Raw genomic sequence first — 23,729 nt, 5'->3', positions numbered from 1 at the left:
CCTCATGCTGCTGGAGAGCTCACTGGATCAGGAGCAAGAAGATAAAGCTGAGGACAGAGCACTCCGCGTGCGTGAGGAGGCAGATGAACCGTGCCCCTACAAGAAAACCCGGCATGCAGGCCGGCGAGCCAGCGAGGAGTTGGTGCCGCACGCCCGCGGGACTGGCCCCGGCACCCGGGGCAGGCAGAGGAAGCCCCCCTGCCCCTCTCCACCCGCCGGCCTTTCCCCGTGCCCCTGCGAGATGGAACAACGTCCCAGTGAGACTGGCTGACGGGGTCCTAAGCTATTTGGACGAGGCTGAGCAAGGACTGACCGCATAAGGAAATGGGGACCAAAAAACCAAGGGCTGAGGGGTTTGTTCAGTTGCCTAGCAGACATAAACCACCTTCATCGTGGTTTAACTTGAGCCATCGACCAAGACGCTGAGCAGCAGCACAAACACGTAGTTCCAAAATAACACAGCCAGCCCCTTTGGTTTCTCCTAGCTGCTCCTTATCCACAGAACACCGCCCATGCCCCTCACTTGAATTCATGCACCTTTTAACGTTATCACTTCACCATAGTTCCCAAAAGTCATTGCCTTCTCACAGAAGCACAGGCTGGCCCATGCCCCTTGCATGTATTCAGAAACATCTATCCAACTGACGGCACAGTTGTTCCTCTTGCTGTAGGAACTTCCAACAGAGGCATCTGAGCCCTAGCTCCACATCCTTCCTTTCCTACCCTGCACGGAAACACGGGGATTGTACTAAAGCCAGCCACGAGAAACAGACCGGGGGCTGGCTCGCCGACGATCCTGCCATACCAGCAGCAACCTGGGGACAGAAGAGAAGAACTGTGGAGCATTGCAGTCCATACACTGAAAGCGAAAGGTCTCCTGCAGCCAACATAAATTTCTCACAGTCTACAGCCTAATACACTTTCAACTTGAGCGGCCATTAAAAAACCCAGAGTGATTCTGCAATCAAACAGCTTTTATTGAACTCTTTATATTGTACATTTGTGCAACAAATACAGAGCATAGTATTGATTTTTCACAGCTCCTTAAAACATAAGAAGTCTTCCCTTTGTCATGGTAGCATGTTGACACTACGCAGTAAGAAAGGCTGTTGGATGACAGTGCCAATGCTCGGCAACTCCTGACAGCGAGCGTGTTGTGTGAAATTCATAACGGCAAGCAGACGTTTCCAGAAAGCATTTAGCGAGGAGCTTGGTGGGCAGATGAGACTGGTCTGGCTGCTTAGAGGAACCTCAGCTAGACAGAGTTCTGGAGTCAGCCACAGCTTGTGGAAGAAGTGGGAAGTAATATTGAATGAAATGACTTCAAAATGATCTTTAAGTCATCGCCCGATAACTGCTTGCAAAATATTATACGGATTGTACCGGATAATTTTCTTCAGGTGAGAAAATAAAAGTATTTTTGAAGTGCCAACATTAGACCAAAAGGACTGATATTCTCTTACAGTGACAAACAAATTCAGCATAAATTGTTGACATAAGTATCCATGTGCAAAATAGTTTTCAGGCTTAGTTAGCACTTGCATAACCAGCACAGGTAAACAGAAGATGCAGGCACCCACTTCAGAAAAAAAATACAGTTCTGTTCAAGCTCTGGACTTGAACTTCAGGTTAAAGACCAAACAAACAAACAAACTGTGATGTCTTTCTTGGTCCTCACAGTATTTGACACAGAGAGGTCAGTCAAGCATTAATCCAGCCCTACCACTACTAACCAGGACGAGGCTAGTAACAGCATTCACACACATGCAAAAAAGCATCACGCTCATAAGCCTTTGCATCAGAGAAACTTCAGCTTGGCTGGATTCCCTGTCTCCTTCTCTTTGCTACAGGAGAGAGCTCTGGAAAGTTTTTCAGTCCTTCAGCAACTCCATCTATTTCCCTGATTCCTCGGGTCAAACAGGGTTGCTACTGTGAATAAGAGTGGCTGGTGGCCACCGTTTCCTCCTTGTGCCAGTGTAGAAGAGGGAACAGCTCCTGCCCTTAAAAGCAAATTAAAATCTTTACACTTTACTCTGTGTCACAGGTAAAGCTACCATTAACCTTCTGCTGCCTCAACTCTTAACTTCTCTCCTGTACTGCTGTTCTGAAAAGCAACTTTGGGAATCTCTTTCTCACATTTCTTGCTGAATTCAGTTAGGCTAGGACATGGAGCTTTTACAGGCACAAAAAAAAAAAAAGGAAAAAATCCCAAATACTTAAACCCACCCCTCCCCGCCACCATTAGTGAAGGTCAGATGGAAAATGGGGAAAAAAATCAGATAAAAGCAAGTAGGGTAAATTTTCAAGAGCAACAGTAATGCCAAAATTTAGCAGCAGAGACAGCTACGATTGCAGCAAACACTTCAGTTAGACCCTGTGTGCTTCACTAGATGCTACTTTCACAAGTGTGGGAATCAAAAGATGCAGTGAAAATACAAGTAATCAAAGAAATAAGTCCCTCTGAGCCTTCCCTATGAATTAAGGATAGATATGAAAATATATCTGACAACAGTATTTGAAATAATTGGGAAATGAGTTTAGAAGTGTGGCTGAAATACTAATGTCTCAAGGGATACAACTGACCATTCACAGACTCTCTCTACATTGAGAAACATAAAGGATGTTAAAAGTGCTAAGATCAAAGACCGTGCCCTTATCTATGCTAAGTTATTTATGACCCCTTAGGAAGCAGCGAAAAAATACAGTTTGAAAGATGAGTTATTAAGCTCTGCCAAGCAGCAACAGAGGTAAGACAGAGCTGTTCAGCCTAGAAAAGCTAATCCAGATTTAAATACAGTGTCTTTAACACACAGGTACACGCATCTGATACTCATATTAGTTCAGCTAACCACTAGTCAAAGCACCCAAGCTGGGGTTTATAGTAGTTTATTCCAGAGCCTTAGGGAAAGTCTTAAATCTTAAAGAAGTGTATGAATTTAATGGCTAAACCATAGTTTAAGGTAAGTATGGGTCATGTTACTTCAGTAATAGCCCTAATCTGAAGGGACAGCCAATGTCTAAGGAAATAAACTGAACAAGGGCAGAATAAACTTAGCATTCACCAGCATGGCATTAAAGAGTTACCAGAAATCAGTCTGAGGCTTTCTATTATTACAACAAAGTTCTTAACATTCACAAATTTAAGGTGAGAGAGAAGCAGCTAGAAAACAAACCAGGCTGTCACACTGCTGGCAGGCAGACACTGTCACTGGTGTCACTTCTTTGGCTTTGAACTCTTGCCTCCCTCCTTCAGGCCAGCATCACCCACGGGACAACTGCAAAGGCTCTGCTTGATGTTCTTTGCTCAGCACTGACGTAGGACAGGGCGGCTTCCACCACCTCTCTCCTTTGAGCACACACTTCCACAATGTACAGCAAATTCCATTGCCACAGGGAGGCCCGTAAGGTTGAAAGAAATCTATATACAGGAGGTAGTAATTGCGATTTTTAAATAACCCCTAGCTGACTCACAACTCCCCTCAGCTTTTTAAAAAAAAAAAAACAAAAAACAAAAAACAAAACCAAAACAACAAACCACCAACTTTGCTATCCTACCAGCTATAGCCCCAGCCTAAATAGTATTTTTCTACTTCAGTGGAAAGAGAGACAAGCTAAGAAAAGCATCACTCTTTCTGATCAAAAACTTTATTCTTGGCAAAAGGCCAGTCAGAAGATAACAGCAGTCTTTATGAAGATGAAGAACAGCTACTTTTCTCCTGTAACCAGAGTGATTCCACTCATCATTACCACTACAGCAGCTGGTAGCCCGAGCACAGCAGTGTACAGATAGGGCTGCTAGTGCCAAACCCTGCCACGGCTACGCAAGTCAAACATCACTGAAGAATTATCAGAGTTAATTAATCCAGAGTTACAGAAGTAGTGAAAAGTTGTAGCTGCATGCACCTACTGCACAGTACTCCTGTGTACTCTTGACAGTACCACTCCACACCATGTTTGCCAGTTACTTCCAAGCTTGGCTACAGTGAATTCAATCAGTAGTAGGATTTTTCTCCTGGAATAAGGTGCTACAGTGTAGGAGTACTTGAACAGGACTTGAAAGAGTTTACAGCTCTTGACAGATTACCTTTGGCTCTTCTAAAACAGGCATAAAAAGAAATACTTTAAGACAAATACGAGGGCAGGGAGGTAAGGGGAAGGTACTAGATGAAACAGCGTGATTTTCAAAAACCTTCAGGCAAGAAGCTTGATCTTACCTTTTAATCTTTTCACTTGTGCTTACTTATTAGGGTACAATTGGAAAAAAAAAGAAAGGTCTGTCTTCACAGTGAAAGCTGGTGCACCGTGTAGAGCAAAGTCACTAGTGTATGTTTGTCACTTCACTGTCAGGCTTCCACTCAAGTCAATTTTTTTCCTCATAGCAGCTCGTTGAAGCAAGCCTCAACTCCAGCCCTCAGGATTTCCTCCTGTTTTACACTGATCTCTCCAAAATGGACCCCCCCCTTTCTTCTCTCCATGCCCCAGTCCCATTTTTGTCTCCACACAGATATTATCTAACTTAACACCCTTGCACAAAAAAAAAAAAAAAAAAAAAAAAAAAAAAAAAAAAAAAAAAATTCCAAAACTTTCCAGAGCTCTCTTGGGCCTCTGCTTCAGTAACTCTTTATTTCAACACATTTTATGAATCTGAAATAATGTTTTGGAAAGCAAGACTTTAGACATAACAAGTAAGGAACATACCAGTTAATTTAGGCAATATTTTTACATATATATAGGTAGGTAAAAAAATAAATTGTCTTGATAAGAAATATTGTGTACCCTGATTAAGAAACAAGTCCCTAGAAGCTGTGCAATACAGCAAAATGCACTGGCTGTATAGCTGACACGAGGATAGCGAACTGCTTATTTTCAGTTTAAAAAAAACCAAAACCAAACACCCTAAGGACAGACCATTCTACCCAAGAAATAAACCTGATTCTTTGTTGGAGATTGCAAAATGTTGTTGAAGAGGCTCCACATTGCTGCTTGACTTTAGTTGGGCTTTCTTTCCCGTTCTCGTGCAGTCACAAAGTTAAGCAGGTCGATGGCTGTAACGATGCCAAACACCATTTGCCGCTTACTGGAGGAACCATCAGTGTGATCTACACAGAAAGAAAGAGGGGATTCTGGCTTTAGGATGTACAAAACCACACCATCCCACTTGGTTTTAATGGCACTGTTTGTAAAGGTAGGTGCCGAGCCATCCCAGCTCCATGTGTCAGGGCCTGTTGGAGGAGCTGATTATCACTGATGACCCTTGTACATTGAGGGGGAACCCAAATGGCATCTTGACCAACAGCCACATGGGAGTGACAAGAATTCTCATTTCAGAAAGGCTCCTCAATGAAAGGGATATAGAAACCGAAACATTATGGAAGGAAGGATAAGGGTTCATCAGATTTATTTTTCTTGACATGTGTCCTAGTTTCAGCTGGGATAGAGTTAATTTTCTTCCTAGTAGCTGGTATAGTGCTGTGGTTCGGATTTAGTATGAGAATAACGTTGATAACACACTGCTGTTGTAGTTGTTGCTGAGCAGTGCTTACACTAAATCAAGGACTTTGCAGCTTCCCATGCTCTGCCCGGTGCACAAGAAGCTGGGAGGGAACACAGCCAGGACAGCTGACCCAGACTGGCCAAAGGGCCATTCCATACCGTACGGCGTCGTGCTCAGTATATAAACCGGGGGAGTTGGCTGGGAGGCAGCGATCGCTGCTTGGGGACGGGCTGGGCATCAGTCAGCAGGTGGTGAGCAATTGCACTGTGCATCACTTGGTTTGTATATTCTTTTATCATAATTATTATTTTCTCTTCCTCTGCTATCCTATTAAACTGTCTTTATCTCAACCCAGATGGTTTACTGTTTTTCCCCCCCGATTCTCTCCCCCATCCCACCAGGGGAGAGGGTGAGTGAGCAGGGGTGTGGTGCTTAGTGGCCGACTGAGGTTAAACCATGACAACATAAAAATTCAAACCAAATCCTCTGTTAAAAAGCGTATTTTCCTCATTCATTAGTTTCTGTGGCTCTACTTGAAGCAACTGCAAGCTGATATTATCCTGTTTGAACTAGGGGCCACTAGAGGAGGACATGCAACACTACCATCTTCCTACACCACTGTCAAATACAGAATTAGTATAAAAATCACAATACAACATTTTCTCATTTATATCCAAAAAACTTATTAACCATCAAGTTGCACCAGGGGAGGTTTAGGTTGGATATTAGGAAAAATTTCCTCACTGAAAGGGCAGTCAGGCACTGGAGCAGGCTGCCCAGGGAAGCGGTTGAGTCTCCATCCCTGGAGGTATTTAAAAGACAGGTAGATGTGGTGCTTGAGGACATGGTTTAGTGGTGGACTTGGCAGTGATAGGTTAACGGTTGGACTTGATGATCTTAAGGGTCTTTTCCAACCTAAACGATTCTATGATTCTATGTAACCATTGCTGCATTGAGAGCACAGGTTCAAGTGATTTTTCACTGTGAGCATAAGCCTTTGACCTGGGAACCAAGTGGCCAAGTCACCTCTGTCCCTTTATCTATGGTCTAAGTTCCCCATTCCTAAAGTCTGGCTGCATTGAGACATTTAGCCTACTTATATACCCCGTTTGTTCAGCCAGCTGGATTGTCCTGGACTTTTCATTTACTCAATCTTTGTTCTATTGCAAGCTTCCAGTGAGATTCTAGGTTTATAAATAGTCAGTCAAGAGCACATCCTTATGGACATTATCAGGAACAAGCCCAGATTTGATGACTATTCTTCATTTACAGTTATAACTGAGATAGATAGCTGTCAGATAAATTTATCTGGTGAGTCTTAATATTGGTTTTAGTCTAGTTTCTCAGTGTTTGTAATTTTGCAAGTTGCCTGCTATAAGGATGATAAAACAGGAAAAATATTATTCACATGTAACAGCGATATACCCTAGCTTTTAAGATTTGTTTAGTCATCTCCAGTTCATAAAGAAGGCAGTGTCAAGAATTTTGAGAAAGATGAAAAGTAGAGTTTGGAGAAAAAACATCAAGTGAAGCAGAGTAAGTTAGTTTAAACAAAATAAACAGGAAAAAGAAATATTAAGCTGTCTTGAGATGCAGATGTCAGTGTTGACCTCTAGATCTTACTAAACTTTATGAAGTTGTAATAAAGCTTTTGCTTTAAAAAGGCAAAAAATTGAAGTGTAGTTAACCTGGGACACTCACTGTGATGGAACTGCTGGAAGTTGTATGACAGGAGTAGGAAGAAGCAAAGGTCAGTTATACTGCAGGAGCTTAATCACTGGCGTACTGCTACTAACAAAGCCACTGTACAGTGGACTAGATTCAGGCACTCAGTTCTGAGCAGTAACTTGCTCCAAAAGCGGGTACGTTACAGTATGTGAGGTTATTAATGGATTTAAGATTTACTCCACAAGAATTACAGTGCTGGTGTCTTACTAAGTGTTAGTAGCACATAGTTTCATACACAGAAAGATTTGGCTTCTTCAGAACTTGTTTACACACTCACACTTGTACTTGCTTCTTGTTAACACTCAAAGATTACCTCTTACAGTACATCATACTCACATTGAATTTGTTCATGAACCACTAGAGCAAAGTGGTCTATTTCCAGGATATGAGAGAGTTTCCCCAAGTTGTCTTTCAGGTTAATCTGAGGAGAGAGTTACAAAACTTAAATAAAAGAGTCCTTTTATGTTTAGTGATCAATAATCCCCATATACTTCATGCAGTATTAAAAACAATACATCAGCATTTATATACTGCTCCCATCTGAAGTATTGTAAAACACTAACAAATCAAGGCCAACTTAAAAGATCAGTTTTCTTTGTTTCTAATTTCCAAGAAAACAGAACAACAAAAAAAAATGAAGCACTGCATGAAGTTATTCATTCTGAATATGTAAATATAATGACTATACTGAACATACTGAATATCTGAAAAATGTTAATGACGGAAGAAGGTCAAGTGTTCCGTGTGTCTAACAAAAGAAGTTACCATAAAACTCATTATACTTGGTGATTTTACTCTAGCAAGACTAGGAAAAAGTGAATGAATCAGGCTGCAAATCATTGTGGACGTGAATACGATCTGCAAAGGCAGCAAGGAAGAGAAAAGCCCAAAGAAGCCCAAAACAAAACCAAGGGTGAAGATTGCTCAGCTAACACTGTATTCAAGTGCAACTCAAGGAACTGAGAATTAAGAATTCATTTTTAGTGAAGTTCAACTTTGCTAAGACTAAACAAGAAAGCACCCTGTGTTGACTCTGCAGAAAGAATACAGATCCTTCTGAAACACTTAGCTAATCACCTGCTGGAACCATTTGAAAGAATGCATAGAACTTCTTCCTACATGCTTTAACATATTAAGCAGCGGCAACAGGTCTATTACCCAGGTGACTCTCCCCAGGTAACAGCAGCACCCACCATCTGACATACGTTCATTAAAGGTGATTAAAGGAATTTACAGCAAAGTCTTGCACTGTAGATTAAAAAAGCCTTTATCCTGCAGTGAGCTCAGCTTGTGACTGAGGAATAAATGCCACAGCATGAACCGTTGGGCTGCACTGGAACACAGAGCTCTCATCTCCATACTGTGAGTTCAAAGAGATCAAAAGGATTCCCAGCAGCCTGTGTTTAAGGGACCAGTAGGCTATAGTGCATACTGAAGCATCAGTCCTTAAACTTGTGGGCCAGACAAGGGGTGGGGGGAAATCGGGACCTGCTGCCACATCGAGTCAACTATCGGTCACCACCACTGACAACCAGTTTTGTGCAAATGTACGTGCAAAGCCTAACTTTTGAACCGAAGTTCAAAGCTCACTGAAGGGGTAGAGCCCCTTGCCATCTCATTGTGTATAATCAATAGCCCTGTTTTCAGGGACTGGGTAGGCTAAAGATGACCAGGACAAGCAGCTCACAGGCAGCACTGGGACAACTATGAAGACATAAACGTGTTTTGAAATGCTTAAAGGAAATTTAACAGAACTCCCATGGAGTTTTTAGCTGTCTCACTACTGCTCATTCAAGCTCCCTAAAAATTTTGCCAACGAGTTTTTCCACGTTTAGGTTTTTTTTTTTTTTTTTTAAACCTACTAAGTCTTTAAGGCAATTAGCCTATGCACATGCTACTACACTATACATGACTGGGACTGCTTGTTTGGCTCTAAGGACAAGTGACAGAGCACTGCTCATGGACTTAAATTCTAAATTCTCTCCTTCCCCAGAAGTAGGCTCTGGTCCACCAGGGCCAGTCCACCTGCTCGGGGACACCAGGCCTTGTGTTGTTTAGCAGAGTGCTACATGGTTTAGGACACTAATGAAAATCACACCAGGGAACAGGCTAACAATTAAACACTAGGTATAGTAAGAAGAAAGTATCAGAGACCATGCCCCAGCCCTTTTTTCTGGTAAAGGCAGACAAGAAGTCTGCTAAGGCCGTGTCTGCACCACACCTAACAGATGTTAGTAGTTGATGCAAAGATCCTTTGGGGAAGAAGGGGCAGAGAGACCCCAAACCACTGGAACTAACATCTGATTCCACAAGAACGGCCCTCCTCTCCACTAACACACAGCACTTTTTTGGATTGGCAAATTATCCTGTGACTAGTGTTTCAAAGCCCTAGAGTACTATCCTACTGGAGACTTTAAAAAAAAGCTATAACCATTACTCCTCCATTCTAAGAGATCACCACAAAATAATTGTGGCACTTGTATCGAAGAAAGCTTCCTGTGTTGCCAAAAGATAGCTTTGCCTTGGTAGTCACTGGCTAAGCCAACCTCTTAGTGATGCATGCTGTGGTACAGATCCTAGCTGTAGGACATCCTAAGTCATTTCAGTGACACAGATGATCCATTTTCCCAATTTCACCAGTAAACAAGCCAAATAAGCTTGACTAAAATGGTAAGAAAATCAAAATCCACAATACTTCTGAGGTTATGTGCATTTAACCATGTTTCTCCATTAAATAATTAATTCAAATGGAAAACAACCAATGAACAATGCTTTTAGTTAGCATGCTAGCAATACCACCACTTTTGTGTCACTCCCCTTCCATCCTCCACCAAGAAAAAAAAGTCAGAACTAAAGGGAAAAGAAACGGTTAAGCTGTTCTTTACTGAAGAAGCATGAGAAACTTCAAGCTGCCCATGGAAAAAAGCCACAACCTCAGAATCGCAGAGAATTGGCTACTACAGCTAACACCAGTGTAGCTATGGAAATGATTGCACACCACCAGCCCCAGAAACTCTTAAGGTGTCCAAGTGAGGGAGAACATGAACTAAGCGTTACGCACCACATTTCCACCTGATGCTTGATTATCTGTCTGGGAAGGAAAAAAATATATTTACATTTCTCCATAAAGAACTAGCATCCTTTCTCAACCTCCGAGACCTGGTAGTTTGTAGACTGAATGAAAACATTACACATACTTCCGGAACATAGCACCTCATCTACTACAAGACAGTCTTGAAACTAAAAGCCTGGTGAAAACTAGGTCAAGCATTTCATGTTAAAAACAAAATCCTTTTCCTGCAAGAGAAGCAAAGCAACAGCAACAATACTTGTATATTGTCAAAGAGCACCCATACAGCTGGGAAGTTGTGGTATCTTGGCACACCACATTGGATGGACCGGTGAAACTGGCTAACATCAAAATTCACATCTCTTGACGACATCAGTTTTCAGCAGCCATCCCCCTGTTTCAGCAAGGCATCTGATACAAAAGGCAAACAGTTGCTTGTTTTTAGCAGATCCAAAATTATTTAGAAGAGCTGTTTCAACATCTTCTTGTCTCTTCCCCTAGATAGTTACATTGCCCAGATTTGCACCAGCGTTTTGGGGGAAGGAGGAAAGGACAAGCACGCTGGAAGAAAGCCCATTGAGGTAATGGAACAGCACAATATAAAGCCACAACACAAACCTGGGAGCTATTGAGTGACCTAGAACAGAGTTTAGAGCACGTCTGTGCTCAGTAACAGCTGCTCTATACGGTCCCAGGTAAACCTTACCCAACTTGATGCCACTGTAGTGTTAGGACACCTACAGCAGTACTTTAAACCAGAGAACTAGCAGTTGTAGAATACACCTGCTTACCTGTTTAAATTGCTTGTAGATTACTTTGCTGACTTCATCAGAAGGCTGAACTTTTCCAGCAAGCAGTGAAGAAAGCATGTTACCCAGAGTAACCATGCCCAAAATCACCCTGGGGAAGGAGAGAAAGAAGATAGGGTTAAACAACACAAAAGCCTCGGGTGTTCCTGTAGTTAAAAGCCTCCACTCTTAGCCAGCCTGGAGAAGTCCGTTCAACTGCTTCATGGTATAAAGCAATGTTATTGACGTTATACTTGGATTCTGTGTCTCTGCAGGAGACAGAGTCCAGTTCTCAGAAGTTTCGGAGACTCACACAGAAGTCAGCAGGTGCTGTGGGTGCCTGGCCCTTCTGAGCATCAGGCTCTTTGTATCTCTAGTTTTTGCAACTGGAGAGCTTCTTGCAATCTGAGAGAGGTTTTGAAAAGGACGACTTCATTGTTTTACACCCTTATCTGTCCTTTTCAAAGGTGTGACAGGGCCAGAGACATGCTCGCCTCAGTTTTGCTCATTCCCCTTCTCCTTGCAAGGATGTTGCAAGGACCTGCAACAATTAATCCCCTGAGTTAGCACTGTAACTGGAGAGTAACTGAGCAACTCTTCATTATTCAGCCTGTCCTACAGGAGACCTGTGAGGTAATAAGGCATACCAGCTTGCTGGGGACACCCTGGTTTATAGGGGTCACTACAACATGGCACTATAATGCAGTGTTCTAAAGAAACGGGGTGACAGCTGTGGTAGAGATGGGTAGGTTTGGGGTTTTTGTTTTAAATATGAATTTTTGCTTTGTTAAGTTAAACGGCTATTATAAAAAACAATGAAATTATCCTGCAGAGACACACTGAGTAAGTATATCATAATAATCATTAGTTAGTGTTCCTATAACTGAAGAAAGATGAGTGAGAGGATATTATACTTCTAGTAAGTCTTTAAAGACATCCCTTGGGAGCTGGTGAAGGAAGCGATACATATGGATGAATAGTGATATATGTGGACATACCCAGATTCATCAACAACTGGTACCTGGTCGAATCCCTTCTCCCGGAGAATTTCAACAGTCTTTGCACAGGTAACAGTTGGAAGCACAGTCAGGGGAGCAGAGAGGCTTAGTTCCTGAACACTGATGTTCCACCACCTGCGCATGAAATAAAAAAAAAAAAAAAAAAAAAAAAAAAAAAAAAAAAAAAGTCTTACAGAGAGAACAGAACCAGTTGCTCATGTATAGTGGCCTTCGACACTACAGGAATGACAAAAGGCTGCAAAGAAGAGTCAGGATTCAGCCAGAGTCAGTAAAGCTTTGAGGCTTTCAAGTTTTCTTCTCAATATCATAAAGTCACTGAAGTGTGAGAAGTCTTGAAGACCGAAACTCTTTTCCTCATTTCATCTACTTTCTAGGATTACAGATAGTTAGTGGAGAGTACTAACCTCCCTAGTTTCATCATTTATCTTACACAGAAAATTTTGGGCTCATACTGAAAGAGCTAGCTGTATTTACAATCATTACAGGTAGCAATTAAGAGAAGATCCCCCTCCACCTGTGTAGATTTGCAGTGCTTTGCACTCAAGAACTCTGATCTTGGAAGGGTTCTTTAGATGCTACTTTTTCATTTCAAATACAACCCTTTTCATGGAAAAAAAAAATCATGAAGTAGCAAGTTTTCTTCTGCTGCTATGCAGCTCAAAGAAGGAAATCAACTAATTTAAGCAGATTTGATTAATAGCTACAATTATACATCAACACAATAGCATGAAAGATTAGCTAAATCAAAGGAAGCACTGCAAATTGAAACGAGTTTGTCCTGGTTTCAGCTGGGATAGAGTTAATTTTCGTCTGGGTAGCCGGTATGGGGCTGTGTTTTGGGTTTAGGATGAGAACAATGTCGATGATACACTGATGCTTTGGTTCTTGCTAAGTAGTGCTCAGCTGTTGCTAAATAGGTGCTAAGGGGCGCTCACACTGGTCAAGGACTTTCCAGCTTCCCCTGCCCTGCCGGGTGCACAAGAAGCTGGGAGGGGGCACAGACAGCTGGGGGGGGGGGGGGGGGGGGGGGGCAGGGGGTGGTGCTGACCCAGGCTGGCCCAAGGGCTATTCTATACCATACGACGTCATGCTCAGTATATAAGCTGGGGGAAGAAGGAAGTGGGGGACATTGGGCGTGATGGCCTTTGTCTCCCCAGCTAACCGTTATGCCTGATGGAGCCCTGCTTTCCTGGGGATGGCTGAACACCTGCCTGCCGATGGGAAGTAGTGAATGAATTCCTTGTTTTGCTTTGTTTGCGTGCACGGTTTTTGCTTTGCCTATTTAACTGTTCTAATTTATTTTACTTCAATTATTAAACTGTTCTTATCTCAACCCACGGGGGAGTGAGCGAGCGGCTGCGTGGTGCTTAGTTGCTGGCTGGGGTTAAATCACGACAGAGTTTTAGATTAGCAACTGCCGTAAAGACAATTGAATAGACTTATGAAAACCCAAATGGATCTGACATGCTTACCAAGGTTTTTTGACAAGATCTTCTTCTTTCATGAACCCTTTCTGAATCATCCATTTGTCGCTCAAGAACTTGGACCTGCAAAGCATCAGGAAATGAAAAGCTCATTACCAGGCCAAACATCTGACAGCAAACCAAATAGCACACAGAGGCATCTGTTTACAGCTCACTACCACTAACAGCTAAAGCGTAACTGAAAATATACTGCCATTTGCCATGCAAGCTTACCAGCCAGGGACATTGAGAAGAAATACTCATAGGAAGAAAAAGAAATCCCATAGGAAACAAAGCTTCAACTACATCAGTCCCGTGCAATACGATAGAGACGCAGCCTGGAATGGAGAAGTACTCAGGCAAGGTCTGTCTGCAGTTTCTACTCATCTAATATTTTGCTGGATGCAACAGAAGTCACAAAACACAGCTAAAAACATCATGGGTTTGGATATGTTTCAGTGTGGTAGGAGAGAAACAACTTCTCAGCACAGCTCAAAGCTCTCACACTTCCACCTGTAAACTCACGCCAACACTGGCTGCTGCTACAGTACTGCTGTGTTCTGCTGTGGACACAGGCAGAGAGAGCGGACAGCCTTACAGGCACCCTTCCAGGTATGGGATAATACCAGCGGTCCCCAATAAATAAAACAGTGAAAGCAAGTATTTTCCTGTGAAAGATGCTAATTAGTGATGGTTACATTCTGAAGTCAGACACAAGGAGGAACTCAGCTTTCAGAGGGCTAAGCTCCTTTCTACTCCATGTCAGACCCTTTCTAGATACCTCAGTTGTGCCCCACATTCCTTGCTTTGGTAACTGGGTGCTATAAGAAATAGGTATTCAACTCGCCGTTGCTGTAAGGAGGTCTGAGGGACTGCCTCATCCTTTTCCCAGGGAGAAAAGAAGCAGGTTCTTACATGTAGTTCCTGATAGAGTCAGGGAGGATAACAACACAGCGCTGACCTTCCTTCAGCTCTTTGGCAGCCTTCACAGCTACAGACATGGCACTGCCTGAGCTGCCACCTGCCAAAATGCAGATCAGAGGCAAAACTGTCAAACCATAAGTGAAATGAGAAAGAATGAAAGTGAGGAGGAGAAACAGTAGAGGAGCCCAGGGTGAGGGAGACAGCTTCTGAAGTGGAAGGAGGTCTCCCTGACCTGCACAAGGCTTCAGCCTCCCACGTATTATTCAGAGAAAAAGGATTTGCATCTGCTCTTACCACACAGCAGTCCTTCCTCTCGGATCAGCATGCGTGCGTAAGCAAACGACTCCTCATCATTGCTCTTGTACCACTGGTCCACTGCCTGGGAAGGGGCAGGAAGACAGAAATAAGGGTCTATTTAAACGAGAAGGGCTAGGGGAGCTATACAACTAGTGTGAATTCAACCCACGCTCTTTGAGGTAACGGCTGCCCTACTGAGCCGTGTGCCTGGGTTTCAATCCTCCAAATGCCAAGTGGGATTTTTTTGCCAAGGTAAGATGATCACAGCACAACAGGCTCCTTATTGAAACCTTGTTGTGAGAACAGGCTGTTTTGAGACAGCCACAGAGAGCATCAAACAGTTTCCTCCCCTCTTGGAGGGCTTCCAGGGACACAGGCTCTGCTCAGGACACAGTCATACCAGTTTTGGCCAGGAGGCATTGGGTGCTTTGTTGTTTTTTTGTTTCATTTTTGGTTTGTTTTGGTTTGGGTTTTCTGTTTGGGTTTTTTTGGTTGTGTGTTTGGTTTTTTTTTTTTTTTTTTTTTAAAAAAAACAACAAAACAAAACCAAACCAAACAACAACCAGCCAATCAAAAAAGAAATACTGTGTTCTAGGAAAATGTTATCTGCTCCCAGCATCTCCACCTACCATTGTAAAACAGACGTGGCCAGTGCAGAAGCCTTCCAAGGACTACTTTTGCTGATGGAAAGAACAGGAATAGTTCTGTCTGCTAGCCCTCCCCTTTCAGCTCAAAGAAATACCTCCCCAAGTTTTCCCTCCACCTTTCACCTCACTTCTGCATCCCAACAGAGGGCAAAGGGCAGTAAACCGAGAAGCATGACTTACAGATCTATCCAACACTGTGGGGACAAAATCATATCCAATTCCTTCCACTTCATACATTGTCTTATCAGTCTTGTTCAGTTCTTCTGGTGTAGCAAGGATGGAGCCTTCAGGATCAACACCTATAATCTGGAGAAGCAGTTTCCACTTTGGCTACCATGACACACTGGTTTTGAGGACACAGCTATTTACTCATGAGCGCTGGCCTCATTACAGCTGTTGGTGTCACACTGGCTGCACACACGGTCAAGCTAACAGCAACCGAGGCTCCTATTCATTTTTTCCTGGCAACATTCACCTCCCCTGTGAGCAAAATGCTTTGCTGCTTCTGGCCCCTTGGCAACCCATCCTGTCTTCTCAGGCTGTGGACACTAAGTGAGGGGCACCACTTGTTCTACATGGGTTTTGCTTGGTTTAAACAGAAGACAGGGTTTCCCCGAGACAAGATTGTCCTCATTCACACGCCAGGCATCATTACAGCCCATACGTTTTGTGCCAAGTGTAAGCAGACAAGTTTTATTTTGTTTACCACTCCCTGCCTATGTAGGAAAATATTCACGATTGAAACACGATACCAACTTCTGTGAGGAAATCTAACACAGCACACAGGTTGGTGTGTGCAGAGAAAATTTCACTTGGTAAAAACTCAGCAGCTCCAGACAAGTTAGCGAAGGCACAGTCAGAGAAGAAACAGAAGGCTGCAGTACACACCAGAGAAGGAAGTTTCTCAGACACCCCATGAAGGGATCTGAGGGCCAGTTTTCATCTGCTGAGCCAAACCTGAACCCTGGTCACCACTGAGACCACAGCATGATGATTTCAGACAGTCTGAAAAGCTTTCTTTGCTGCCTGGAACTACCTTCTAACTGAGAACATCCAAGAGCTTCCCATAGAGACTCAGGGCAGGCTTGCAAGGAATGGGATGTGCCAAGTGGAGCAGTTTGAGGCTCACCCCGCTAAAGAGAAATGCTTTAGGCTTGCCACTTACTTTGCAACCTGGACACTTCTCCTTTAGTTTTCTGGAGATGCCAGTGATAGTACCTCCTGTGCCAGCCGTAGCCACCAGCATGTCTATTTTTCCTGTTTAAAGGTAAGGGTTAGAAGGCAGTTGTGAAATCTCCCCCAGAATGAGGGGCTAAAAACCCATTTAAACCTAAGTATGGACTTTCTTTAACAAAAATGGACAAGATAAGGCTCTTTGCTTCCCAAGAGCTGTGTTACGAGACCTACCTTGAGACCACCTTGCTCAATGCCCATTTACTTCAACAATGGTTTTGCAATGTCCATCCAGTGGCCCAGCAACGTACCAATTTGTGGTACTCTGGACAGGGCTGGAGGTGGCCCATACCTTTGACACCTGTAGTTTTCCTGTTACTGTATTTGCTGATGTAGATAATTCATTCTTCAACTTCGAATGAGCAGCCCATTATCATTAGTTAATTTACTGAATGAGCGCCAAGAGCATGGGATAGGTACCCATTGAGACAACTGTTAACACAACTACTCTCTCATTTTCATGTGAAAAATACTGTTTTGGTCATGAGCACTCAGAGTGAGTGCAGGTATGACAGTTCATTCTTCTGTCACGCCCTACAGTTTCCGTGGTGCATCCACACGATAGCTTTGTTAATAAAAAATACACACACCAATTCAAACGCTTATCAGTCAAAAGAATAACACCCTGCCAAGCAGGGGTATAAGCTCAGTAATAACTGAACAGTGACTGGCCTATGAGGAAAAGTAAATACAAACAAGAAGCCTAAAGCTAGAACTCATCCAGACTCTCAGTTTGTGGGATGGCAGTTTGTTAAAGTATACTCGTTTTAACTCAAACTTAAAGAAAGTTTGCCACAGAAAGACAAGCAAAATCTTCTCAACAGCTAGTTACTTTGGGCAGGGGGTGGGGGGGGTGCGTAGGGAGGAGAACCCTTCACATGGTCCTCACCTTAATGAGAAGGAATTTAATAGCTGGTTTTCTTATTAGAGGGTCTCATCAGAAACTGTACTGTTTTATAAGGTGGGTCAGTAGCCTCCTATAAGACTTCCTTCTACCACCTACGGCAAATGCCTACATGGTAGGCTGCAGCATTACACTGAATGCCTCCAATAGCTCTCAAACCAACTCCTCCGCTGGGTGAGCTAGCCCAGCTAAAGCTCTCTGCTGCCACAGCTCAGTCACTTCTGGTACTCCAACCTGGCTGCCCAGAGCTAACATGAAAACAATCGCTGCAGAGTTAAACAGGTCTTACTGGTGACAACTGCAGCACAGAGCAGTTTGTGCTCCTCAGGACTCCTAAGTGAAGCAGCTTCCAGTGTGATGGAGTATTTGGTCTCAGAATGTAAAAATACTTAAGTGCTGGGTCCTGCACTTGGGTCACAACAACCCCATGCAACGCCACAGGCTTGGGGAGGAGTGGCTGGAGAGCTGCCCAGCGGAAAAGGACCTGGGGGTGTTGGTCAACAGCCGGCTGAACATGAGCCAGCAGTGTGCCCAGGTAGCCAAGAAGGCCAATGGCATCCTGACTTGTATCAGGGACAGTGTGGCCAGCAGGACTAGGGAAGCGATCGTCCCCCTGTACTCGGCACTGGTGAGGCCGCACCTTGAGTACTGTGTTCAGTTTTGGGCCCCTCACTACAAGAAGGACATTGAGGTGCTGGAACGTCTCCAGAGAAGGGCAACGAAGCTGGTGAAGGGTCTAGAGCACAAGTCTTATGGGGAGCGGCTGAGGGAGCTGGGGTTGTTTAGCCTGGAGAAGAGGAGGCTGAGAGGAGACCTTATTGCTCTCTACAACTACCTGAAAGGAGGCTGTAGCGAGGTGGGGGTTGGTCTCTTCTCCCAAGTAACAAGTGATAGGACAAGAGGACATGGCCTCAAGTTGCGCCAGGGCAGGTTTAGATTGTATATTAGGAAAAATTTCTTCACAAAAGGCTGGTCAGGTGCTGGAACAGGCTGCCCAGGGAAGTGGTTGAGTCTCCATCCCTGGAGGTATTTAAAAGACGGGTAGATGTGGTGCTTAGGGACATGGTTTAGTGGTGGACTTGGCAGTGCTAGGTTAACAGTTGGACTTGATGATCTTAAAGGTCTTTTCCAACCCAAACGATTATGTGATTCTATGATTCTGTATTTGTGATCAGAGAAAGCGATGCTATTCTTTCATACCACCCTAGCTATGGCTTTTTCTTTTTTTTCTTTTTTTTTTTTTTTTTTTTTTAAAAAAAGATAACTTAAGCATGAGTGCTTTCTCCACCTGGTCACAAGCAGAGGAATCTAAAAACCCTCTAAAGGTTTCTAAAAGCACCCCTCTAATAGGCACCCCTCTTTAATAGGGGGAAAAATAAAAAAAATTACTATGACTACTGAAAAATAATTCTCTAATGACACACAGCATATACATGGGATTTGCTGTATGAAAATCCATGCATTTCTCAACCACTTCAGGTCCCATTCTCCAAATACCTAACAATAAGAGAATACTGGGGACTCATTGAAGAAAGGGTTAGTAGTACAGCAAACATACCTTCGCACTGCTGCAGGATCTCTTCAGCTGTGGTGTCATAGTGCGCCAGGGGGTTGCTGGCATTACGGTACTATATTGAAAGACAGAAGAGCCATTAAGTAGACTAGAAAGACAATAAAATTCACATTGTGAGGCATTTTGAGAACATGACAAACATTGTCCAAGCCCACAACAGCTACATATACACTTTCCAGACTGTTTCCTTGTTATCTGGACCTAAGCAGAATGCCCAAGGGAAGGTACAACCTCCTAAGTGACCTAATTTAAGAGTAGTTATAAGGTGCCAGCACCCTCCAATGCCACGATCTGCCCTGTCTGTGGGACAGTTTCTTTTAAGAACATGACCCTTGTACATGTATTTTTCCACTCAGGACTGCCAATTCAGGGGAAAAGCCACCCATGTGTTGCAGTTACTGCAATCATCGGCTCGTTGCTGCCCTCTAGTGACTATAAAAGCTTGCTACCCTACAGCATGGGGATGGCTCAACCACAGCTCCAGGCCTGGGACATCTTTTCCTCCAGACACCTAAGCTGTTGAACAGTCAACCAAGAACACTAAGGAACAAGGCTGCAATACCTCCTCCCACGCTATGCCTGCAACTCTGACACTTTGACTCTTACCTGGTCTAGTATATGCGCGTTGGGGATTTCATTTTTCAGTCTCCATGCTACTCCCACGTGAGATTCAGGAGAATCAAACCTGGCAGTAGTTGGGGTCCTCACAATCTCAGCACCCAGAGCTCTCAGGACATCCACCTGTAGTAAATAAAGGTGGTCACAAAACCCAAAACTGCTCTCCCAGCACAGAGACTTCATTGAGATGAAGGGGAAAGAAAATGTCTTCCCTTTTACCTGGTCTGCAATAGCCTCCTTAGCAGTTCTCCTACACTCCAGCCTCACAGCATCACTGAGCCATGGGTCCAAATCCTTAATGTAATTTGGTCTCAACTAAGCTTTACTTGGGAGCTAGATGTCAAATTCCTGTTTCTATTCTAGGCATTCAGGCCTGTAGGGACTATTACTACATATCGAGAAGGCTCATTCAGGCAAAACGCCATCTCCTCTCATGCCAGTCACGTACACTGTGCCGTCCAACAGTGCTACAGCCCAGTATTTTATATTTAAGTGCAAACTATGTATATTTGCCTCCTCCTTTGGACACAGGCAGCAAAGGAGATCCTCCAGGGCCCTATGCACTACCACTCAACTGCTATAAGGGCAAGAAGGTTTATGCTACTGAGCCAAGGCAAGGCCTGCCTTCAGAGGGGAGGCCTTTGGTGCTGTGTGGCACATGGCAATGGCCAGGCGGTACCTCTCCCTCCAGAGCAGGTAAGAGCAAGTAATGGGTATCTGCCTTCAGGGGACATTGTTCTCATTTGTGCTGCTGCCTTTCAGTTGGAACACTGGAAGTGTTTGAACCGAGATAAGTGGTCTTGCTGACAGTGATTTGTTGCCTCAACTGTGAAACACAGGGGATCTCTTCTTTTGGCTGCAGGTGCAGCACCACGCCAGTGGGGCCCAGGACAGGGCTTGCTTTCCACAGTGAAGGTCAGTGGACATTACCCAGGTGGCTTTTTCTTCCCCTTTGTTGCTGTGGTGACACAACTTGGATGCTTGCCAGTACCCATCAGTGTAACCTGAGGAGCTCAGCAGGCTCCCTCATGGCCTTGCTCAGCCCACTGCAGAACAGAAGAACATTCAAAGCTTCAGCATTGCCCCACTTTGTCCTCCTTTGCTCAGTGAGCGACAGCTAATCCAGGGGCAGGTAGTTACTTCAATGTGCTAAGTAAATCCCAAGTTCCCTTGACATTTGTATTTAAAACAGTTATGACAGTTTTCCAGCTGACAATGCTGTGGTGACGGGTTTAAAACACATTGCTGTCCATGGCTAGCCAGCCTGGATTTCTCTGGGCACTAGCAACAGGCCCTCAGCAGAGTTCTGCCTGGCCAATGACTTGGAGGCCAAGAGCCTACACCTTCGTTGCTAAAGCCACAGCACTCATCTGCACCAGGAACTCTGCAAGTACAAACACGCTTACTTTTTAATTCTTGAAAATAAAAGCAGATCTGACCTTCTCCATACTCATTTTCTCTGGCATCACAATGATACAGCGGTAACCCTTCACTGCTGCAGCCAAGGCCAGCCCAATTCCTGGAAGCAAGCAAAGACACGTAGAGCATACAGTGAGGAGCAACAAAGAACAAAACCCACAATGCTAGCTTTGGCATGCCCTGGCTTTAATCAGATTTTCACCAGAGGCTCGAGTACAGTGTCTCCAGAAGGGTGGCAAAGGGAATGTTTCTGGCTACTGAGGAGAATTGGATTTACAGATGCTGCTAGTTCTTTGAAAATCACAGCCAACAAAAGTTTAGCCAAGGGTGGGGAAACTTGACATGAGCAAACTGATAGCTTTACCACATGCACACCACCTTCCTCCTGTCTCACCCTTCATTTTTACAGAAGTAATTTGGGAAAGGAATGAGCTTCGAGCTAAAGACGACTACAGCAATCACTTTGATACTATCAGAAGAGTATTAGAGCCTCTATTGACTTACTTCTGCATTAAATCCCTAGTTTGCAATGTGCCAAAACTAAGTCCTTTCTAAAAAGACATGATTTAGATGCTGTGTGTGATTGAGGTTCTAATGTATTATGTCAGCTTGCTACCACAGTGAAGTACCTTGACTGTTAGAGACAGACACCTCATTTCTACTTTAAAAATCTGCACCTCCAGCCTGATTTCTGCCTCCCAGCTTGTCATTGTCTGCCTACCTGAAGAGCTACGCTCAGGAGTGCCTCCCCCATAGAAGACAAGCTTACACCTATTATCAAATCACCTCTCTGCTGGGTAAGCTAAACAGATCAAGTTAGTTGATACGCGTCTGAGGTCGGGCTGCATGGCACCTCCCCTGCTGTTTTGGGTACCAGGCACAATACCAACACATGCATAGGACAATGCCTCACAGGCAGTTTACCCTACACAGTGACTTGCTTGTTCAAAGCTGTCTCTGTTTCTATGTGGTGCTGGATTGCGTAGGGGTGAGAGAGAAAAAAAAAAAAAAAAAAAAAAAAAAAAAAATCTTTAACCGTTCCTGTAAGAGAAGCATAACTCACACCTCAAGTAATTCAAGTAGTGTGTAAATAAATATTTGGGGGGGGGGGGGGGGGGGGAACTTTCCCAGTATATTATAGATAAATATGGATGCCAAATAAAAAAAGACAGCAAAGGCCTCACTAAGGCCAAAGACTGAAGAGAAGCCATCCAGCACTCTCCCTTATGGTCTGTGATGAAGAAAGCATTTTAAGACCTGAACTCTAACACTTTGTACTTTCTGCTACTGACCTGGAAATGCAGCAAATGCCAAATCAGGACTTTGGCTGAGGGAGAAGTGGGATGCAGAGAAGACAAAAGTGTAACACATTAGCTCTCACATTTAACATACTCAGTAGCTCTGAGCAGTAGCCTAGAGCAAAAGCCAGTTCTCTCAGGTTACTGCCTGCCCTGGACTTTGCTTTTAAATGAAAAAAAAAAAACAAAAAACAAACAAAAAAAAACAAACCCAAAAAACAAACAAACAGCTTTCTGAACTAACTGTCCTGCATATCCTTCAGTTCTGCCTTCTTTCTGTCTTTTGAATTCTGTGGCATGGGGAACCATTTATCAGGTACTGACCCAGAAAGTAGGGTGTCATAGTATGACCTCAGATACTGGAGGAATGCAATATATGGATATTTTCCACTACATGCCATTGTTCAGGCAAGAAGTATAGCCACAGTCGCAAGGGCTTCAGTTGCACTGCTCCCCCCACAGAGCATCTGCTGAGCAAACGGCAACAGATATGACTTCCCAGTTTTCTGCTGAAAGCAGGGGAACTGCTCACAGATCAGCTCATCATCCCAGTCCCTCCATTAACAAAGGCTGGACTGGATCAAAAGAACAACAGGAAGATCTGCCTGGCCTGTGTCTATCAGAAGGCAACAGTGCATGGATGCCCAGGAAAAAAAGAGTTTAAGAACAGGACAAGACACCTCTCCAGAACACATCAGGCAGGGAAGTAGCTTGTAGCTACTTCCTCAGCTCAGAAACCTCCTCAGAGGAGGCAATATATTTTATATTTAACTAGCTCAAGGGGGAACATTCCGGGTATGTTTACTCCCCACCAGAAGAGCAGCTTAACAGAAGTACAACAGCCATGACACAGGAGCCCAGAGTTAACTCCAGTCTGCTCGGATCATCAGATGCTCTGCCCTGGCCCCTCACTAGTGGGACTGTTCCTTCCTCCAGCCTTCCAAGGAAGAGATGCTGACCCAAGTGGTATCTGTTGAAAATCTGGGTGTGCAAGGGCTGTGTTAGCAGATAGTGCCGTAGGGATGCAACTTACCTCCCACCTCAGCTGCACCACACAGGAAAGGCTGTTTCTCAAACCAGGCCCACCTCACCTGACAGAGTGTAGGAACAAGGACCATGGGGCTTCCCAGACAGAAAGGGAAGATCCAGATTCACACCAGTCTTTTGGTGCTTGATTTCCAGTAATTTCAGTCAGACTTTAATTCCTGAGAAGGACCAAAAGACCCTAGTGAATCTGGCCTAACACTTCTTTTA

General features: G+C 44.0%; 1 protein-coding gene across 3 annotated transcripts in view; it reads right to left on the bottom strand.

The window, feature by feature from the left end:
- Positions 1 to 4,591: 4,591 nt before the first annotated feature.
- The window catches only part of LOC309586745 (cystathionine beta-synthase-like), a 33,569-nt gene continuing 14,431 nt past the window's right edge, over positions 4,592 to 23,729 (bottom strand). For all 3 annotated transcript variants that reach the window (XM_082304127.1, XM_082304129.1, XM_082304128.1), the window contains 12 exons: positions 21,198 to 21,277; positions 19,747 to 19,881; positions 19,126 to 19,195; positions 16,596 to 16,687; positions 15,611 to 15,736; positions 14,781 to 14,865; positions 14,478 to 14,583; positions 13,572 to 13,646; positions 12,079 to 12,213; positions 11,084 to 11,192; positions 7,559 to 7,643; positions 4,592 to 5,099 (listed from right to left, as the gene is read on the bottom strand). In XM_082304127.1, the coding sequence (XP_082160253.1) occupies positions 4,990 to 5,099; positions 7,559 to 7,643; positions 11,084 to 11,192; positions 12,079 to 12,213; positions 13,572 to 13,646; positions 14,478 to 14,583; positions 14,781 to 14,865; positions 15,611 to 15,736; positions 16,596 to 16,687; positions 19,126 to 19,195; positions 19,747 to 19,881; positions 21,198 to 21,277 (1,208 nt within the window). In that variant the 3' untranslated portion in view covers positions 4,592 to 4,989. The remainder of the gene's footprint in view (positions 5,100 to 7,558; positions 7,644 to 11,083; positions 11,193 to 12,078; positions 12,214 to 13,571; positions 13,647 to 14,477; positions 14,584 to 14,780; positions 14,866 to 15,610; positions 15,737 to 16,595; positions 16,688 to 19,125; positions 19,196 to 19,746; positions 19,882 to 21,197; positions 21,278 to 23,729) is intronic.

The sequence above is a fragment of the Platalea leucorodia genome (genome assembly GCF_965183815.1).
Source record: "Platalea leucorodia genome assembly, chromosome: 2".
Lineage (NCBI taxonomy): Eukaryota > Metazoa > Chordata > Aves > Pelecaniformes > Threskiornithidae > Platalea > Platalea leucorodia.
This window is presented reverse-complemented; position numbering and strand designations above follow the sequence as displayed.